Source organism: Sciurus vulgaris (assembly GCF_902686455.1).
Source record: "Sciurus vulgaris genome assembly, chromosome: X".
NCBI lineage: Eukaryota > Metazoa > Chordata > Mammalia > Rodentia > Sciuridae > Sciurus > Sciurus vulgaris.
In genome coordinates this window covers 49,185,447-49,203,348 of record NC_136471.1, presented here as the reverse complement: position 1 = coordinate 49,203,348, position 17,902 = coordinate 49,185,447, and the positions used below count along the sequence as shown (strand labels likewise).

The 17,902-nt window shown below is 41.9% G+C and overlaps 1 protein-coding gene across 5 annotated transcripts in view; it reads left to right on the top strand.

The window, feature by feature from the left end:
• Positions 1–14,059, top strand: part of DRP2 (dystrophin related protein 2) — a 44,909-nt gene extending 30,850 nt beyond the window's left edge. For 2 of the 5 annotated variants that reach the window (XM_079124352.1, XM_079124351.1), the window contains 10 exons: positions 218–375; positions 714–880; positions 2,892–3,003; positions 4,258–4,394; positions 4,707–4,772; positions 5,004–5,069; positions 5,897–6,040; positions 7,967–8,204; positions 9,652–9,772; positions 10,077–14,059. In XM_079124352.1, the coding sequence (XP_078980478.1) occupies positions 218–375; positions 714–880; positions 2,892–3,003; positions 4,258–4,394; positions 4,707–4,772; positions 5,004–5,069; positions 5,897–6,040; positions 7,967–8,204; positions 9,652–9,772; positions 10,077–10,201 (1,334 nt within the window). In that variant the 3' untranslated portion in view covers positions 10,202–14,059. The remainder of the gene's footprint in view (positions 1–217; positions 376–713; positions 881–2,891; positions 3,004–4,257; positions 4,395–4,706; positions 4,773–5,003; positions 5,070–5,896; positions 6,041–7,966; positions 8,205–9,651; positions 9,773–10,076) is intronic. The other 3 variants (XM_079124354.1, XM_079124355.1, XM_079124353.1) reach the window with 3 other exon arrangements.
• Positions 14,060–17,902: the final 3,843 nt, after the last annotated feature.

The following is a 17,902-nucleotide window of genomic DNA, read 5'->3' as shown; positions in this document are numbered from 1 at the left end:
CTGTCTTGCTTTTGCTTTCTGAACTCAGAGAATGCTCTTTTTAGAACTCCTAGGCTTCTAGAAGCTCAGGGATAATCCTCAATGCATTCTGGTTTCAAAAATTATTAGCTTCATCGATATGTTCTCTCCCTGTCTTCCTTTTCTGCTTTTTCTCCTCATATCATTCTCTGGCCATTCCTATATTGGGGCTGGCCATTCTCCATGGTGGGCCCAGCAGACCTCTTCAGCCAAGTGGCCAACTCAGGCAGCCAGTGTGACCAACGCCACCTCGGTGTCCTGCTTCATGAGGCCATTCAGGTGCCCCGTCAGCTGGGTGAAGTGGCAGCATTTGGGGGCAGCAATGTGGAACCCAGTGTCCGTAGTTGTTTCCGTTTTGTGAGTATGGAACTATGGAGGGAAGGATGGGGGGAAGCAACATGGAAGAGAGGGTGGGAGAAATGGAAGGAGGACCAAAAACTAGGCTCTCAACATGAAATATTCAGATGTAAGAGAGTTCGTTGGGTTGGGACAACAGAACAGAGGATTTTCTATGTCTAGGGTTGGAGTACTGTTGGGGAGTGTGCCAGCTCCTCTAAGACAGGACAGCAGGTGGCCTATTCTAAAGAATGGCCAACCCAGGCCCTGCTGGTTCTCCTGCTTCTTGGAGGGCTGCCACGCTTAAGGAAAGATATGTTGGGCCTTGATCATATCCATTGAACTTGTTGTTTCCCCAGAGCACTGGGAAGCCAGTCATTGAAGCTTCCCAGTTCCTGGAGTGGGTCAACTTGGAGCCCCAGTCCATGGTGTGGCTGGCTGTCCTGCATCGGGTCACCATTGCTGAGCAAGTGAAGCATCAGACCAAGTGCTCTATCTGTAGGCAGTGCCCTATCAAGGGGTTCAGGTAGGAAAAATGATACCTGCTGGGATGATAATCATCATAAATATGTTATGACACATATAAATCAGATATTATAAGATAACATATTACATAATTATTGTATAGTTATAGCTAAACTTTTGTGTATGACTATATATTGTAATTCTGTAGCAGAATGTTTAACTTTTTTAAAATTGGAAATTATGAAATACTTTATTTTTGAAATATGAAGTACTAAAAACCTACAAAAATGTATAGCAAATACTGTAAGAATTCCAAATGGTGTGCCAACAAACACATTTTACAGTCAACTCCCCAGAAAAAAAAAAATGGAAACCTGATTTGTAATATTTGCTAATTTCTGCGATGTAGATATTCCTACTCTGGCCCTTGTCAGGTTACTTACAGGAGGTTCCTAAGCAGAGTCAAAAAGAGATGCACAGCCACACAACATTTGTAGTATTTCCACCAGGTAGATAAAAGTTGAATATCCCCAATCCAAAGATCTGAAATGCTCCCAAATCCATTTTGGAACATTGTGAATTTCTAGAGTAGAGATGCTTAACCAGAAAAGCATATGTGAATATTCCAAAATCAGAAGAAATGAAATCTGAAACACTTCTAGTCTCAAGCATTTCAGATAAAGGATACTTAACCAGTACAATAAGTGTAAATAATCACAAGAGCATAGATAGTAGTAAAGTCATTAAGAAATGATGAGATTTGAATATTTATTACCCTTATTTTCAGTATCATTTAATTATGAGCTTTTATAATTTAATTTTTAGGTAATGGCTGTGTTTAAGAACTGGCTTAGAAAACCCTTGAAATTGAACAGCCAATTCTTGTGAGCTAATAAGGAACTGCCTCTAGCACAGTGAAGTATATACCCACAATCAAGCTTAAGGAATAAAACATTATTGTGCTACGTTTTATGTCTCCCTGATTACATTCCCTTCCTTCCTCCACAAAGGTAACCATTATCCTGAATTTGGACCTCTTTAAGATGCTCAACTTTTTAACTTATTATAGCACTATCATACAACTCTCCCTACAAATACCCTGCCTTTTTTTTTTGTACCAGGGATTGAACCCAGGGGTGCTTAAGCACTGAACCACATCCACAGTCCTTTTTTAGTTTTTATTTTGAGACAGTGTCTCCTAAGTTGGTTAGGGCCTCACTAAGTTACTGAGGCTGGCTTTGCAATCCTTGTCTCAGCCTCCCAAGCCACTGGGAATACAGTTGTGTGCCACTGCACCTGGCAAACACCCTGCTTTTTATAAGATGAGCAAATGAGAAATAGAGATGGAATGCGACTTGTCCAAGTTCACATAGCTAGTTGATGGTAGATTTAGGACTAGGTATTGATTCATCTGACTCCTTTAAGTCTTGGCATTTCACTGTTCAATGCTAATAGGTCTGGGTGTTTTAGCCAGGCTTTGGAAGTAGATCTAAAGGACTATTTTATATTATGTAATAATAGAGTTGTTGTTATTTATTGTTATAAATAACTTTGGAAATAACTTATAGACAACTTAACCAAGGCTAGTAGAGTGAGTTGCCCTTGTATTAAAAGTGTAACTTGTACATGCATCCTACTGTCATGTACGACTAATCAAAACAAGTAAAAAATGATACGTTAAAAAAAAAAAAGTGTAACTTCTCCAAGGTAAGTGATGGTACCTGGAAGTCTGGATGCTTTCAGGCTATCCTCATTTAGAAAGCTATTTGCTAAATCAGATGTTTACTCCTACTTCCCTCCCTGCCTACTTTTTTTAAAAAGGTGATGAGACAATGTTCTTTCCCATACTTCATGGGAATATGGGCTTGTGATATCATGAAGAGTTATGGTCTCTAAAATAAGTTTCCCCATCTGTCGAGGATTCAGCCACTGCTATGTCTATGAGGTTGAGCATCTTAAGACTCCATGTCCCACCTCCTTCTAATATGTGTATATATTTAGACGTTAGGGTAATGGGTAAAGTCATTGTGGCACACTGGATTATCTTTCCTACCATGTCTCCTTTCCCAAAGGTACCGGAGTCTGAAACAATTTAATGTGGATATATGCCAGACTTGCTTCTTGACTGGCAGGGCCAGCAAAGGCAACAAGCTGCACTACCCTATCATGGAATATTATACACCGGTATGGAGGCTCTGGGCTAGGTGGGAGGGGTAGGCAACTCTCAGGTACTAGGCTTTGATACATTTTTCCCAGAGTTGGCTTACTGTGTTCTACTGTCCTATGGGGAGCATTCCCAAAAATGTCCATGTAATTCCCCAGTTTAAGGGATTCAGACCTCTTTTTTTCCATTGGAGCTTTTCCCTTGTTAGAGGGCCACAGTTGGCCCAGGACACTCTCAGCTCCTTAAAGGACACTCATTATTTCACTGCCGAAAAAAACTCAGGAAAGGGAGTGGAAAAGGCAGTTCCAGGTGACTCATGTTACCCTGCCTACTTGAGTTTTTCCTGGCTAGCTTCCTGTATTGCTCCTATAGTAGACCACCATGTTTTTCCTTGTTACTTTGTCATTCTTCTACCCTTTCTAGTCAATATGAAAGTTTGTGCTCAAATTAATTACTCGGTTCCTCAGGAAGTAAATTGATATGTTCTTTACCTTGGTTCATAAATTCCACTTGGTTTTCATTGGAAACTGTACCCTTCACATTTACCTGAGCCCAGACTAGTCAGCATTTCTGAACTCCAGCCACAGAATTGCTCCTGTGATGTGTTCAAGACCCATAGGTCCATGTGTAGCTTCCTGAGATGACTCTGCTCCCTACATATTCCAGAGTCCCAGGTGTATCCCTAAATCCCTTCTCACTACTCCTTCACCCATCCCACCTCCCCATCTTTCAACCTATTTCCCCATAATCCATCTTTCCAAGCTGTCATCCCTTCTCCATATTCTGTTGCACAGAAACATGTGTGACCCAGTGGGAGCAGGGACCAAGCCCTTTAATTTTCATTTATTGTCATTTTGAGGAAAACATTATAAAAAGTCAAATACAGAAAACTGGCTGTAGATGGTAAGCTGATAATCTTCTACCACTTGCTCATCCTCTACATCCTCAGAATTTATTTGAAAAGATATTTTTAAATTAACAAAATATGCTCATTGTAGAAATATTTGAATTATGCAGATAGAGGCATTTAAAATATAAAATGAAAGTGTCCCTCTATACTTACCTGGCCCCTACTACTTCAATCCAACTTCTCAGAGGCAACCAGTGTTCATAGTTTGGCATGTATCCTTTTAGAACTTTAGCTAGGAGCAGGGTGTGGTAGGTGTTAAGAATAGTGGAGTTCTAGTCACACTTTTGCTCTAGGGGATTAGTCATAATTTCCCAGAATATCTGGAAGCCACTAGAATGAGCCTCTCTGTCCTGTCTCCCCCCAGACAACATCCAGTGAGAATATGAGAGATTTTGCTACAACCTTAAAGAACAAATTCCGCTCAAAACATTATTTCAGCAAACACCCCCAGCGAGGTTATCTGCCTGTGCAATCAGTGCTGGAGGCTGATTGCAGTGAGACGTGAGTACCAGTGGTAGAGCAGGGACTGTGGGCAGTCTCACTGACCTTGTGTATGTGCTGTGAAGGGGCTGAGTCCCAGGTAGGCTAGAGGAATATTCCAGGGAAAATTCCACCAGTGACAGGGCAGTTCTGCTTGGGCCTGACCTAGACTCAGGCCTGAGAAGTAGGCTAGAATCCAGATTTTGTATCCTGTTCCCATCAACTCTTGCCAATCTCCACAATGTAAGGGGTGGAGTGGGGGAAGGCAATGAGGAAACAGGCTGTGTAGCTGTCCAATCTTTGGTCCTCTGAATCTTTGCTGCTTTCTTCCAGGCCGGCTTCTTCCCCAATGTTGCCACACGCTGACACACACTCTCGCATTGAGCATTTTGCTAGCAGGTACAAGGTTTTGGTGGGGGGATTGTAGGAAGTCCAGTGGGGAAGGGTTTTCAGTTGGGACGATGAGAATTGAACCAGGGCCAATGGGATATGTAGCAGCCAGCAAGTCCCAACACTTAGGGGTGGTTGGAGCAGCTCCCAAAGCTGATGATCCTGTTGTGGGATTAGAGTGCTTGAGATGAAAGCAGGCCCCATCCTGTTTTCTCTCCTGTTTCTGTTCTTTCTTCCCAGACTTGCTGAAATGGAAAGTCAAAATTGCTCCTTCTTTAATGACAGCCTATCCCCAGATGATAGCATGTGAGTTTCCACAGCTGCTTATTTTCCAGAAATAGCTCTCCTTGGGATCCTTCTGACACTATCTGGGAAGGGTATAGCCTCAGGAGTGTGATGGTTAGGGTCCTTGACTCCCTGAAAAAGGAAGGCTGCTTCCTGTGTACAATGTTTAGAAAGAGAAGCAGTCTTCCCTCCACCAACTGAATGAGCCATCTGCCCAAATCTCTTCCTGTTGTAAGATTCCATTATTTTATGCCCAACTTTGAGGGAAGAAGATAATGCCCTCATCCTGAAGCTGCAGAGAGGAGCTATTTTCTTGTGCTCAAAATACTAAAGCCCCATCTAGTGCCACTCCATCACATCAGGGATTTGAGTAAAGTACAGCCAAAGGCACTCCCTTGTGCTATAGCCCAGAGAAGGGATTCTACATCTCTAGGGAAGTCCCTGGTCTGCTCAGGCAGCCTGGGAGCATCCAGCTACATAGACCAATGTGGTCCTGACTGAGACTCAAATCCCTCTGGGAGGTGAGGAAGCCAAGTGGCATACAGGGAAAACAGCACAGAAAAGGAAATGATTTGCTCATATCCTAGGAATCTGTAAGGAGAACTTAGTAGCCCCATAACCCTAAAAATATTCGCTCTCAGTACCCCTAACCACAGCTGCTGGCACCTTTGAAAACTTCTATCCCTCTTAAGCTTGAATATTTGGCCTTTCCCTCTCCATGTGTCCTAAACGTGAATACTCCAGCATGCATCTGCAGGGTCCTGAATTGAGTGCCTAGAACTCATGCCCTGAGTTGTTTTCTCTATTCAAAGTTGGCCACCTGATTTCCTTTCCCAATACCCACACAGAGATGAGGACCAGTACCTGCTGAGGCATTCCAGCCCCATCACAGACCGGGAGCTAGCCTTCGGACAGCAGGCTCCATGCAGCATGGCCACAGAAAGTAAGGGGGAGCTAGAGAAGATCCTAGCCCATTTAGAAGATGAGAACCGGTGAGTGTGGTCATGGCACAATTTTGTGTGGGTGTTGGAAGCAGACAGCTTGGATTTAAGACCTGGTACTTCCACGTCTTAGTTGTGTGACCTTAAAGAAGTTTATTAGCTGGGAGTAGTGGCACATGCTTGTAATCCCAGTGGCTCAGGAGGCTGAGGCAGGAGGATGGAGAGTTCAAAGCCAACCTCAGCAACAGTGAGGCCCTAAGCAATTCATATAGGGCTGGGGATTTGGCTCAGTGGCCAAGTGCCCCTAAGTTCAATCCCTGGTTAAAAAAAAAAAGGAAGTTCTTATTTTCTGTGGTACTCCATTTCCTCATCTAGAAAGTGACTTCTTGGGTCATTTGTGAAGACCAAATGAGATCAGGCATATAATGGTTTACCCAGTGCCTGGCTTATTGTATGGATTCAATAAATGCTAGCACTTATAATAATTATTTGAATCCTTTTAATGTAACCCCAAGTTTCCCATGTACCTACTAGATGCATATAGAGAAGAGGAAAACACAGAAAATACAGATAAGAGTGTGCATGTCTTTGCTCTCAAAGAGCTTTATGTGTCAGAAGTAGAAATAATTATTTATCACCTGGTGAAAACATTCCAGGGGATGATGACACTACGGAGCACTTGAAGGCTTGAAGAGAGAAAGTAAAGATTACAGGGATGGCATTAATCTCCATAAAGTAGGGATGGAAGCAGGGGTCTGAGGAAGGTCCAAGCCACTTTGAAGGAAAGAAATGGAATCTTCAATAATTCTTAGAGTAGCATTTGTCAAACATTAATGTGCACATGAGTCACTTGGGGAGCCTGGTAAAATGCAAATTCTGATTCACTAGGGCCTGAATTTCTGTATTTTAACCAGTTTCCAAAGGGATACCCATGCTACTGGTTTACAGACCATACTTGGAGTGGCAAGTCTTTGGAACCATGCTCCTTTCAGTGTAGAATACAGACAAGGGCCAATCTGTAAAGTGATTGTCATCAGTTCAGGAAATAGAAATACATAAAGAGTAAGCTTTTAGAAACTTGTAGCAATTGGACATTGCCATGCCATACAAGCACACCATTAGCACAGACCCATCTCATTGAGCAGGCTAGTTTGAGTGTTACTGAACTTGTGGGTTTCAAGTGATATGAACTATGAATTAATAATGTGTGTTAGGATCACATATTCCACAATGCAATGGAAAAAACCCCTTGTTTTTCACTAGGAAGTTTGGGAAATACAGCATTAGAGCATCAGAGGGAAGGCCCTGGGAAATATTGGGCAGATGGTGATTTTCTTCTGTTGCAAAAAAATAGTAGTATCCCCCAAAGTAGGCTGTCCCTTTGGAATCTGTTTCCTTGATGTCCTAGCATGACCATTCAAAGCAGGCCAAAAAGGGCTGGGGTCGTGGTTCAGTGGTAGAACACTTGCCTTGCATCTGTGAGGCACTGGGTTCATTTCTCAGCACTGCACATAAATAAATAAAAGTCCCGTTGCCAACTACAAAAAAAGAAAACAAAGTGGGCCAAACAGTAGGGCTATGGAGAGAAGAGGCAAGATGGGCAAGCTCTTGTTTATGTTTTACCTTCTTCTGGAATCTAAAAATGGAGTAGGTGAGTCAGTGGCCCTAATGCCTCTTTTATTTGTAGATCATGTTTCTGTCTGATTTGAAGGTCAGAATTAATCCCCAAAGCAGTACATCAAAGCCCTGAGACATTTCTTATGTGAAATGCCAGCTCCCTCTGCTCTAAGGTCTCAGAATGTCAGAGTAGATGATGTACATGCTGGAAAGGAAGTGGTGGTGGCCATTCCAGCAAGAGTATGATTGGGAAAGTGGGGTGGGAGAGCATGGGGATTGCTTACACTGGTATATGAAGGGACATCTCGGATCTGGACTGTACTCTTGTAGAGCCATAGGTCTTGACTTTACCTTTGGCAGGATTCTCCAGGGAGAGCTGAGGCGCTTGAAGTGGCAACATGAGGAGGCTGCTGAAGCACCCACCCTAGCTGAGGGCTCCACTGAGGTAGCACAGGACCACCGCAATGAGGAACTTCTGGCTGAAGCCAGGATCCTCAGGCAGCACAAGAGCCGCCTGGAGACACGCATGCAGATTCTTGAAGACCACAACAAGCAACTAGAGTCCCAGCTGCAGCGCTTGAGGGAACTGCTCCTGCAGGTGAGGCTGGAGAAAGAAAAGGAATCAAGGCAATCCCTGAGCATAGGGGGAAGGTTTGGGGAGTTGGGTGCATCAAAGAGGAGAAAAAAAAACAAGAACTTCTTGACTGTGGTTATCAGGTGACTTCCTGAAGAGAATTCTTGGGCTGGCAATTGGAGATGCTGAGGGAAGGAAGGGGCTGCTATGGGCACATTCTTAGCCTATTCACTTTTACCCCTCTTCCACACCACCCTTGTATGCCACTCTTAAGCTTCTGAGGGACAGAGGGAGGACTTTTGAGGACTCACTTCTTCACAACCCATTGTAATCTGGTATTGAAACAATAAACTTCAGCCTGGTGCAATGGCACACACCTATAATTCCAGCAACTAGGCTGAATTAGGGAAGTTGAATTAGTTCAAGGCCAATCTATGGAACTAAGCAAGATCCTGTCTCAATTTTTTTTAAAAGGCTGGGGATGTAGCTCAGTGGTAGAGCAACTGAGGGTTCAATTCCCAGTAATGGAAAACCTTCAAAAATCATCCAAATAGTTGATTTTACATGTTTGGCATTTGCCAGAAAGAAGCATGGTTGGATGTGTTTGGCAAGAAGATTTTTACAATAAAGGAGTCCCTTGGGGGACTGGGGATATAGCTCAGTTGGTAGAGTGCTTGCCTCACAAGCACAAGGCCCTGGGTTCTAATCCTCAGTACCGCAAAAAAAAGGGGGGGTCTCTTGTTAATTTTTGCTCCTTTCATCTCTGGGAGAGAGTATGGCTCTGGAATCAGACAGCCCTAGGTTTGAGTATGACTCTGCCAGTTAGTGACTGTGCGATATAAGGAAGTTACTTAACCTCTTTAAGCCATGGTTCCATCATAGAGAGAATAATAATGCCAACATCATAGAATTGTGATCAACATAAAATGAGATAATGCATTTACATTATTTAGCATGATGCCAGGAGTATGGTACACTCTTCACAAATGTTACCTATTATTGTTATTATATCTAATAGGGAATAGCACTCCCTGCCCCTTTCCACCCAGCCTGTTTCCCAGATCCTCCAAGAGACAGCCTCTAAATGAATTCCTGGAAGTTTCTAACATATGCTGTTATGTCATGAACCAAGGATCAGGTGTACAACTCTACATGTCCTGAGAAAAATGGGTTCTAAATAGCTTGATTATAGACAAAATGACAGCAAAAGACCTTTAGGTGCATTGCCATCCTTATAAGAATTGGTAGCTTTTGACACATGTTGCTGAAGGAACAAGTTAATTGGTAATTGAATATATTAAGAAGTTTCCTAAAAGGGGAAGCCACTGTTTGTGAATACTACCAAAAGCTTCTAAAATTCAAAAGGCCAAGGAATGATCATGAGTTCTCTAAGGTCCTTTCTAAGCTCAGGAGTCTGTCAAAGTAAGGTTAGGAAGGCACACCACACAAATCATGCCTTACTTCTTGCTAGCCACCCACTGAATCAGACGGCAATGGCTCTGCAGATTCGTCTCTAGCTTCCTCTCCACAGCAGTCAGAAGGCAGTCACCCCCGGGAGAAGGGACAGACAACTCCAGATACTGAGGCTGCAGGTGAGTTTCCTAACCCTCTCAGCCCCTTCCTTCTTGGCTTTGTTCTGCCCCAGATTTCCTGCCCAAGGTTCTGCTAAGGATGGAACTGGATTTTCCTCATGCCTTTGATCTTAGGGTAAAGGATAATTCACTCATATGTTTCTTCTACAAATACATCTTGAGTGCATCCTGCATTATAGTCATAGTAACAGGAAGATGTAAATGTTCTGGGACTGACCATCACCTAGCTGTATCCTACTTTGTCATCTTGACCTCATATAAGGGAGTTTCACATTATCTTCACAAATCTCTCTTTCCAACTCAGATGATGTGGGGTCCAAAAGCCAGGATGTCAGCCTGTGCTTGGAGGACATCATGGAGAAGCTCCGCCATGCCTTCCCCAGTGTGCGAAGCTCTGATGTGACTGCCAGCACCCTGCTGGCCTCTTGATGGAGCCAGATCCCCATTCTATAGTCCATAGTTTTTACTGGTTCTGGTCAAAATCTTCCCTCAGCCCTCACCCAACCTTTTCAGTTCCCACTGGCCCCCACATTCTTCAACCAGAGTATTTGGGCTCAGGGCAGCAACAAAGTTGGTGGTATGTGAGGCGAGGGTTGGGGAGGGGCACAGTAAAGAGGAGGCCTGATTCCTCTAACTCTAGACTTGGGCCTTTAATTCTGAAGTTCAATATCAGTCCCTTATGCTACCCTTTTGTTGCAGCACAGGCAAATGGCACTTAGCCATTCAGATGGGAAAGAGAAGCTGCTTTGCATAACTAAGCAGTGCCCACTGGCCCCTTTGTCTTCTCCATGGAATTGTGGAGAGGGAGAAGCCTAATGATCCCAGGGTGCCAGAATTAGGGATCCACAGGGATTAACCCTACTCTCTGGCCCAGTTCAGGGAGGCCAAAGGGTATTCCTGAACCTCCTTCCACCTCCAAAGTGCCCCTGAAGAAGTCTGGGCAATATGTGTCCTATTTCTTCAGCTTCAGGGCATAGCTCTAGCCCTTCAGAGTCTACCTATGTATTGTTTCCTCCTCGAATATATACAGTTCCTTATGTCATTGTCCCTAGCAGACTTTTCTCAAGGAGGAAACAGTTCATTCTGGTTCCTACTTCTACCTTACATTTGGGACACGAAAGAAATTCTTTCAGGTTTAGATTCTTGCCTCCACCTTCAATCCTCCTCTTTACTGAAGGTTTCAGCATCCTAAGAGAGCCACTGATATGCTCTGGAAACCCTACTGAAGCCACCCTTTGCTCTTTTGACTCTTTCCTTAGAGACCTGGAGGAGGAGTGGCAGCTTGCTCTCCTTGGGTGAGAAAGGGGAAGCCACCCTCTAGCCTGGGGGAGTATGACTGCCTTACACCCTTCCAGGCTATGACCCTTCTGTCTCTTAGGCTGAATCAGGTGAGGTGGCTGATTGGCCCCAGATAAACATAAGGCAGTTGTAACTAGCCATTCTGAATAGTGGTCCCTTCCTAAGAACTACTTGCCAGAAATCAAAAAGCTGGTCACTTTGCACCCAGACAACAGTGGAGTTTTCCTGTTCATAAAACTGTTTTTTCTAACTCTGAAGGCAAACCCAGTTCTCAAACTGAACTAACCATTCCTAGACAACATATACCATGGCCTCTTTATTCATAAACTGTTCAGGGTTTATAGTGGGAGTGGGAGGAGTGGGCTTGGGAACTTTGAACAGTCAGAGCCCACTTAGGCTGCTTTCTACCAAGAGGAGATTTATTCCCCAGAGTCCTGCAGTCTACTTAATTTGCCTGAGTTTATATACATACATATCTATTCTACATATCTACTGTACATCAGTGCTCTTCTGGCCTCACTCACACATTAAACTCTAATACCTCTTGAAGTATTAATGTTCTGCCTTGCTCTTTGTTAGCCTCAGCCTCTGGTAGGAAAGAGATGCATCCTGGCTGCTTCCCTAGGATGTCTCTGTCCATCAATGTTTGGGGTGAGCTGCCCACCAGACCAAAACAACAGAAGTCTGTGGCCACAGAGGAATCTAATAGGAAACCTCACTCTGTTCTCTCCACTCATTCCAAATCTTGTTCTTTGGAGACCTGGGCCTTGGATGAATTTTCCTGGACCCCCTAAACAGTGGCTCAGGTGACAAACTAGAGCAGATCTATGCTCTACCCACTCCTGAAGAAAAGAAGGAACAAGAAGTCCTTTATTATCTTTTACCAGGATAAAACAGAATACATCCTCTGGCCACTTTCAATTCCTAAGGTCCAGTTCTGGGCTTAAAGAAAACAATGGTTACCACCAAAATCAAGGGGGAGTGAGTTGGTTGGACTGTTGTGTTGTAATCAAGTAGTGGTCAATGGGTAGAACTGCTGGGAACCTAGATTGACCTGTTCCAGGGGATGCAAGGAAATGGCTTGGGTCCAGAAGCTAAACATTGCCTCCTACCCCACTAAGCCACAGGTTTAGGGTATTAGACCTTTTTATCACAAAGTGTTTTTTATCTGCTTTAGTGTTCATGAGGCCTCTGAGCAGGAGAACTGGGTATCTGGCTTCATGGTGAGCAGGTTATAGGCAGGTATCCAACAAGAAACCTGAACATCATTCTGAGTAGGGTAACTTTGTAGGGGCCTTGATTATAGCTAAGAATGGGATAGAAGAAATTTGTTGTAGATAGAGGACTCAGGAACTTTGAGGCATGTGCCTGTCTTAGGAAGGCAGATAATAAGGAATAATAAGATAATAAGGAAAAATCTTTTACCAGGAAAGTCCTTTCTCTAACCCTCATCCTACCTGAGAGCTCTTGGGCTGCCTGTGGTAATTGCAGTGGGCCAGGAATGGTAGAAAAGATGTAGATCTTGTTATGTAGGATTTGTACTGTAGGTGGACCAAAGCAGCGGGTCAGGGGTTGAATTTTCACTAAGGGGGTCACTGACACTTTGTGGTCTTATGTTTTCCTGTCATACCTGAGGTGAGTATACTGCTCAAGGGTCTAGTGACTGCCACTGCAGCATGTGTGGGCAGTTTGCCTCTAGTGAGGTAAATGGATCCTTGTATACTGTGAATTCATACTGGGGTTGGATTTACCAAAATGTGTTGTATGTTGTTAGGTATTTGCTATGTATCATGTCTCTTAAAGGTATTATGTGTGGTGTTGTGTAGTTTATGGCCCTGTACTGGAAAGGTGGTGAAGGGAGTTGCTAGGTTGGTAATCTAAGGAAACCTTCTGATTTGTAGGATTAGCATCAGTGATAAGGAAGGTGAGTGTTTGCTAGAGTTGTCAAATAGTACCAGGGAACAGTTTGGACTGACAGGCAATTTATCCTCAATAAAATTTGATGGAGGCCAAAAACCATTCTGAAGATGCTTCTGCTTCCAGCTAGAACAGCATGAATTAACACTGGGGAAGGCTAACTGTCTGGAGAACATGAAGCCATAATGTATTTCCCTGTAGAGTATCCTACCCAGGAGGATATGTGCCCTTCCCTCAAGATTGGAAAGGCTGGAATCAAGGCTCTCAAGTGCCCACTTCCTTCAATGCCCAAAGTTGTAAAATATTTCCCTTTAGGGAACCTGTTTGAATTTCTGGTGTTCTAAGAACTGGGCTGGCAGGCTATAGTAGTGAGAATCCCTGAGACCAGGCAGAGGCCAATGCTGGGAGGTGGTTTCCAACCAAATTCATTTTAAGGAATACCTGCATTGGCTGGTGGAAACTTTGAAAAGAGTTTGGACTCTAGATCCAACATCAGGTTAGAGGATTCTTTAAACTCACATCCTCAATAGCAGACTCATGACCTGTGGAACCATTTCTGACTAGGAATTCCATCAAATTACACTTGACATAATTGACAGATAACCAGGAAAGTAGCTGCCTTAATACAAACAGTCTTGGGAGAGAAACTGGAGGCCCTGCCCTAGGGCTGTGAGACTTAGCTCCTCAACTGGGCAGCTCTATCTCTGGGGTTCCCTGCCAAAACCTGGCTCTTGGAACAAAGAAGTACTTTATTGACTTTGCACTGTTTTAACACCAGTGGCTGTGGGAGAGGATAAGGCTCAAGGCCAGGGCTGTGCTCCCAGTGTCCACCTCCTCCCACAGCTGCCATATTTGGGAGGTGACCTGCTGAATGTACTTGCTGTTCCCAAGGCAGTATTGAGTCCAGCCTGAAGTCTGCTATGCTGTTTGCTGGATGCAAGAACTGGTCACAAGATAAGAATTGTGGACAAGATTTGGGGGAGGAGGCAAGGGTGGCAGGCAAGTGTAGAAAAGTTTGGGATGAAGGGGTGGGGCTGGAAGCAAATTAATTAACTTTGCCACTTACTGTGGTGCTTTCCCCTTTCCCTTGAATTCTGCTTCGAAAAGAATAAATTTGTATTTGTTTACCTTGTTTCCTCTAGTTATTATCTCTGATACTGATACACATCTTTCTCTTATTTGGTGGTGGGAAGACAGGATGGAGACTGCAAAACATAAGGCCACCAGGTGGGACCAATACCTGTGGGATGATAAGATACCCCTATTGGTGTTGTCCTCTACTGTTACCTGGAGTGGTGGCCCCTTAAGCTCCACTCCTTTCCAAATTAGCTAGTTATCACTTCACAGGATGAGCTCTAAATAGAAATAGTTTCCAAATTTCATCCTCATCAATCTGAAGACTTTTTCATCAGCTGAAGCCATATAAAAATCAGGACATCGAAGTGAGTTTCCATAAAGTTACATTTATTTAGTAAAGGTCTATACTTTATTCTGAGATTGTGGCTATATTTTTTGTTGTTAAAATGTCTTTATGAATTGATGGTTATAGGTTTTTTGAATGTCATTTTGTGGCATTAGTACCTCTTTTACATCACCAATTTCTCTTTCCTTACCAAACCACAGTAATGCTTTCCAATAGAAATACAGGTTGTAAAACAGGCATTGTGGTGCACACACCACCAACTAGGTGTGAAATTCCAGCAACTACGGAGGCTGAGGGAAGAGGATCACAAGTTCAAGGTCAACCTGGGCAACTTAGTGAGAAGATGTCTCAAAAGAAAAAATGGAAAGGGCTGGGGATGCAGTTCAGTGGCAGAGCCCCACTGGGTTCAATCTAGTACTGGGAAAAACAAAAACAAACAAGTTACATATGTATTTTCAAGTTTCCTAGCATATTAAGCCATGTTAAAAAACACATTAAGAAGATAGTATATCATGATCAAGTGGGTTTCATACCAAGGATGCAAATTTGGTTCAATATAGGTAGATCAATAAATGCAATTCACCACATAAATAGAATTAAGGACAAGGATTATATGATCATCTCAATATATGCAGAAAAAATCCTTAGATAAAATCCAACACCCATTAAAAACACTAGAGAAAATAGGGATAGAAGGAACTTATCTCAACACTACAAAGGCTATATATATGACAAACCCAAAGCCAACATCAAACTGAATGGAGAAAAGTTGAAAATAGAAATAACACAAGAATGTCTCATCTAACCACTTTTATTCACTATAGTTCTTGAAACTAGCAAGAGAATCAGGCAAGAGAAGGAGATTAAATGAACACAAATAGGAAAAGAAATATTCATATTCTCTCTGTTTGCTGTTGACATGATCCTATATCTAAACATGATCTTATATCTAGAAAATCAAAAAAACCTCCACCAGAAGACTTCTAGAATTGATAAATAAATTCAGCAAAGTAGCAGGATACAAAGATCAATATTAATCCAACAGTGACTCTGCTAAAAAAGAAATCAGGAAAATTCTACCTTTCTCAATAACCTAAAAAAATAACTACTTGGGAATTAATATAACCAAGGAAGTAAAAGATCTCCACAATGACAATTATAGAACACTGAAGAAAGAAACTGAAGAAGACTTTAGAACATGGAAATACCTCCCAAATTCTTGGATAGGCAGGATTAACATTGTCAAAATGGCCATTCTATCAAAAGCAATATACAAATCTAGTGTAATCTTCACCTAAATATCAATGACATTCTTCGCAGAACTAGGAAAAAACTCCTAAAATTCATTTGGAAGAATAAGATACCCAGAATAGCCAAAGCAATCCTGAGCAAGAAAAGTGATGCAGGAGGCATCACAATACCTGATCTCAAATTATACTACAGAGCTATAGTAAAAATTCAGCATGGTATTGACATCAAAATAGACACAAGCACCAAAGGAACAGAAGAGAAGGCATAGAGACAGACACACATACTTGCAGTCATCTGATACTTGACAAAGGCGCCAGAAATATATGTTGAAGGAAAGATATCCTTTTTAACAAATAGTGCTAAGGAAACTGGATATCCATATGTAGAAGAAAGAAACTAGACCCTTATCTCTCACCCTGCACAAGAATCAAATAAAAGTGGATTGAAGACCTGGGAATTAGACCAGAAACACTGCAACTACCAAACGAAAGCCTAGGGTCAACACTCCAACATATTTGTGCAGGCACTTACTTCCTTAAAACAACAACAACAAGAACAACAACCCTACAGCTCAAGAAATAAAACCAAGAATTAAGAAGTGGAATGGCATGAAATTAAAAAGCTTTTCACAGCAAAGAAAATGATTAAGAGTGTGAAGAGAGAGCCTACAGAATGGGAGAAAATCTTTGCCAGCTATTCATCTGATAGGGGATTAATATCCAGAATATATAAAGAACTTAAGCTTAACACCAAAAACCAAATAACCCAATCAATAAACAGGCAAAAGAAGTAAACAGACATTTCTCAAAAGAAGAAATACAAATAGCCAACAAATACATAAAAAATTTCAACATTCCTAACAATCAAGGAAATGCAAATTAAAACCACACTAAGAGTTCTCACTCCAATCAGAATGGCAATTATCAAAAATATAAAAAAATGCCCAGTGTGGTGGTGCATGTCTGTAATCTCAGCAACTCAAGAGGCTGAGGCAGGAGGATCACAAATTCAAAGCTAGCCTCAGCAACTTAGAGAAGCCCTAAGAAACTTAGTGAGAGCCTGTCTCAAAAAGAATAAAAAAGGACTGGGAATATGGCTCAGGAATTATGTGTCCCTGGGTTCAATCCTGGGTACCAAAAAAAAAAAAATACGAAGAATAATAAATACTGGTAATGATATGAGGGAAAAGGTACACTCATACATTGTTGGTGGGACTGCAAATTAGTACAAACATTCTGGAAAGCAGTATGGAGATTCCTCAAAAAACTAGGGATGGAACCACCATATGACCCACCTATCCCACACCTTGATATATATATATATATATAAAAGTTCTAAAATCAGCATACTATAGAGATACAGTCACATCAATGTTTGGAGCAGCACAATTCACAATAGTCAAGTAAGTTATGAAACCAGCTCAGGTGCTATCAACAGACAAATGTGTGTATATATATATATATATATATATATATATATATATATACATACACCATGGTGTTCTACTCAGCCACAAAGAAGCATGAAATTATGGCAATTGCAGTAAGTGGATGGAATTGGAGAACATCATGTTAAGTGAAATAAGCCAGACTCAGAAAAACAAGGGTTATTTTCTCTCATACATGGAAGCTAGAGCAAAGTAAGGGGGAAGAGTGGTGTCAGATACCATACAGATAGAGGGAAGGTCAGTAGAGTAGGAGGAGATTGGGGACAGAGGAGGGACAGGAAAGGGGAAGAAATGTGGAATGAAGTCGACAATTTCACTATGTGCATGTATACATATTCCACCATGAATTCCACCTTTGTGTATATCTATGAAGCGTGCATAAATAAATAAATAAATAAATAAATAAATAAATAAATAAATAAATACCAGGAGAGTAAAGGAAGGGAAATGGTACTGGGGGCTGAGGGGAGGGAAAAAAGAAGACACTGGGGACTAAAATGGAGCAAATTAAATTTCATGCATGTATGATTATATCAAAACGAACTCAACTATTATGTATAACTATAATGTACTAATAAAAGAATATTTAAGAAAATTCCTAGCATATTAAAAAGTAAATGTAAAGAGTTGAAATTGATTTTAATATTATACTTTATTTAACCCAATGTATCCTAAGTATTATCCTTTCAACATGTAATAATTATAAAATAAAACAATTATTAATGAGACATTTTACATTTTTTTTACTGTCTTTGGTATTGTCAAGCAGTCAGCTGGTGAAAAAAACAAAACA